The sequence below is a fragment of the Lotus japonicus genome, chromosome 4, assembly GCF_012489685.1.
Source record: "Lotus japonicus ecotype B-129 chromosome 4, LjGifu_v1.2".
NCBI classification, from domain to species: Eukaryota; Viridiplantae; Streptophyta; class Magnoliopsida; order Fabales; family Fabaceae; genus Lotus; species Lotus japonicus.
Genome location: NC_080044.1, coordinates 4,668,436 through 4,671,951, shown reverse-complemented (window position 1 = coordinate 4,671,951; position 3,516 = coordinate 4,668,436). Strand labels below are relative to the sequence as shown.

Below are 3,516 nucleotides of genomic sequence, written 5' to 3'. Positions count from 1 at the left end.
TGCAAAACGTTACACACTTTTGTTTTTGTACAAATAAAAAGGCCGAATCTCTTTGACCAAAAAAAGGCCCAAACTCCACTTTTGTTTTTGAAATAGAGTGGGGTGCGACCTGTGAAATTTTTTGGAGAGGGGCACATAATAAAAAATATATATAATTTTACTCGGTTTCTATTTAAATACAGTAAAACTGCAGAAGGAGTAGGTTGCCGAAGCGAAAATAGATCAAGGAAAAAAGCAAATGAAAAGTGAACCATTCAAATAGCTCACCGTAGAGTGATTTCGACCGTGTGTGTGGGACCCACCCCGTTGCCATGCCTCAATACAAAGGTGAAAGAACATGCATCACAATCTCATGGAAGCCTTAATCACCACCATTGGATTCTATCTCAGCTTCATTATTCATCCTTCCCTCTCAAACCCATAACTTGTATTTTTTTAACAACACCTTCTCAGTCCCGAGGAACCGTTTTCTTCATAATGACCAGACTACCCTCGCGCCACAACCCATTGCAAACGTGAAACACCCACCCATATCCTTTATCGTCAATTCATCCCACCACCACCACCACCACCATGGAGGGCGGAAACCGACCTGAAGCAGAACGGTGGCTCTACACCGCCAACAAGCTCCTCAGCGCACGTGACCTGCACGGGGCACGCTCCTTCGCGATCCGCGCCCGTGAATCCGACCCGACGTTTGACGCCTCAGAGCTTCTTCTCACCGTCATCGACACTCTCCTCGCCGGCGAGTCACGGATCAACGACCACCACCGCGACTGGTACGGGATCCTCCAAATCCTCCGCTACACCACCAACATCGACCACATCGCCGCCCAGTACCGCCGTCTCGCACTCCTCCTCGACCCTCATCGGAACCCCTTCGCCTTCGCCGGTCACGCGTTCTCCTTCGTCCATGACGCTTGGTCCGTTCTCTCCAATCCTGCTAAGAAGGCCATGTACGACAGCGAGCTCCGATTGCTCACTTCCCCACCCCCGCCGCAGCTGCAGCCGCATCCACAACCAGCACCACCGCCTCCGCCGCCGCAGCAGCAGCAGATTAACTCAACGCCGCGGAGAAATCCTAGATCCGGTGACAACGCTGCTGACCCGGCTCGGCAGAGCCGAAACCCTAACGAGCCAGCTGAGTCAACTAGGCAGACGCGGACGGCGAGCGTTGAGGCGGAGAAGGAGGATAGCACGAGCTTCTGGACCTCGTGCCCCTACTGTTACGTTCTGTATGAGTATCCGAAGGGGTATGAGGAGTGTACCCTGCGGTGTCAGGGTTGCCGGAGGGGGTTTCATGCGGTGGTGATACGGTCACCGCCGTTGAACGGGAAAGATGCTTCGTTTTGCAGTTGGGGTTTTTTCCCTCTTGGGTTTTCCGGCAATTGCAAAGATGTGAATGGGGTTTCTAACAACTGGAACCCGTTTTCCCCTCTATTTCCCTGTGCCTTGAAAGGGTCCTCAAGGAAGAGGAACTGGGCTTACTATGATGATGAGCAGGCAGCAGCGTTTATCGATCATTCCGATCCTAGTGATGATGATTCTGATGATGGGGACTGGAGGGGTGGTGGACAGAGGGGGAGGAGGAGGTCAAGGGGAACCAGGAGGTATAATGGTAGTTTTAGGAGGGAACCTGTAGATAGACCTAGGAGGAGTGGTGCTGGTCCTGCAGGGAATCAAAATGCAGCCACTGGTGGGGCTGTTGATGCTGCTGGTGTAGGTCCAGGTGCAGGTGCAAGGGGGGAGTCTAGTAAGAAAGCTGCATTGGGTAGTTCCAGGAGGAGGGGTGCAGGGAACTTGGGGAAGTTAGATTTGAATGTGGAGTTCAGCAATGATCCAGAAGAGCCTTCCCGTGGAGTGCGTGACCGGGAAGGGAATGCAACTGGCAATGCTGAGGATAATATTGAAGGGATCGGGTTTTTTGAGGGTCTAGATGAGTTCCTTAATAGCTTACCTATTCTGAATGTTGTAGCAGATGATAAGGTTAAGAGTCATTAGCCTTGTAGATGCCTGTGTCTTTTGTTATTTTGTTGTTGTAGACCATAGATGTTGTACTTGTTACTTGTATGTTTGTAGTTGTCGCGCAATGATGCTGAGCTAATGTGAATTCTTGTCATTGTTAAATGTTATAATAATTTGTAGCACTTTCTCCTTGCTTTAGCTTTGAACTATTTGAGGACGATTCATGATTCATCCCATGTAGATTATCATTGTGCTTTTGAGGAAGGGTGTATTACTAATTGGTGTTTTAATCAAGTGATTCAAGTCACACACACTCTCACGAAGTATTGTAAGGCCGGACATGCTTTGGATATGCATGGCAACCCTGATGTTTTATCTGTTGGTGCTCTAATCATGCTTGTTACTAATGCATCCATGTGTTTATTTTGATATTTTGTTTGTTTTGGTTTTTGCTTGTTGGCTTGCCCTTGTGTTCTTTAAGGAGAATATTTTCAGATAAGTATGTTTTCACTTGTCTGCTGCTTCTCTAAGCTTTACGCGTTCAAATGTTACGAGAATGGATAGGTTGAGAGAATTTCTTAAGCATATATCCTTGAGTGTAAGTTAGGTCACTCTCTTTATCATGTGGTATTGCATTGGTCTAGTCTTCCGTTCCTTTCATCACATATTCACATGCTTAGTAATATGTCTGATCCTGGCTATAAAACTAAACTGCTGTTTTTGAAAGGCTATATATAATGTGGTGATACCGGTTTGGTAATCGCCTAATTGGTATTGTGAGCTTATGTAGTTTCATGCCACTCATGATTTACTCTTGTATAGTTTTTGTACCTGCTTCAGCTATTTCAACCTGCTAACTAACTCGCATTTTCTTGTGAGCCCAATTTGGCATTTGTGTTTTTATTTTACCTATGAATTGTTGAATTCGTCTGCTTGTGCTTCTATTCACCTCAGAAATAAATCCATTCTCTCCAAAAAAAAATTAGAGGTGGGTAATGACTTCTGAAGCTTAGATTTGGCACTGAATAGGATGAACCATCCTGCAATGCCCAAAAAGCAATCTGTGGGAGTTCTTTGCTTGATCTTTAGTGTAAATCTGATTAGAATAAGTCTTTCTTTCTTTCAGCATTACATTAGGTGTTGTCAATAATAATAACAGGTCATGATCATGGTTAATCAACTTGGAAAGAATGATCTTGATCTTCCTTTTTAACTGTTTTGTTTATTTCTCTGCATTTTACCTGTTGTTGGATATTCTTTGCACAGATGGATTAGAACTTCTGCATTGTCAGTCAATTGACTTAGTCCTTATGTGGTGAGTTCAAATATTCTAGGTCTAATCAAAATATATATCCTAGTGAGGCGCTTTAATAGATAGAAGAAACATAGGAGCACAGAAATTGGAGTAGAATTTGTTGTGAAAAAAATAAAACGGCAGAATCTCATATTTAGATGGTTTGGTGCATGTGTGAAGACTTATAAATACCCTGGTAAGCGCGTGGATTATATGCAGGTAGGGTCCGTTGTATCGTACCGTCTTATGTTGTCTCT

General features: G+C 45.0%; 1 protein-coding gene across 1 annotated transcript; it reads left to right on the top strand.

The window, feature by feature from the left end:
- The first annotated feature begins 339 nt into the window (after positions 1-339).
- LOC130713510 (uncharacterized) lies at positions 340-2,147 on the top strand. The gene has a single exon (XM_057563276.1). It carries the CDS (start codon positions 574-576, stop codon positions 1,999-2,001), a length of 1,428 nt encoding a protein of 475 aa, XP_057419259.1. The 5' UTR covers positions 340-573; the 3' UTR covers positions 2,002-2,147.
- Positions 2,148-3,516: the final 1,369 nt, after the last annotated feature.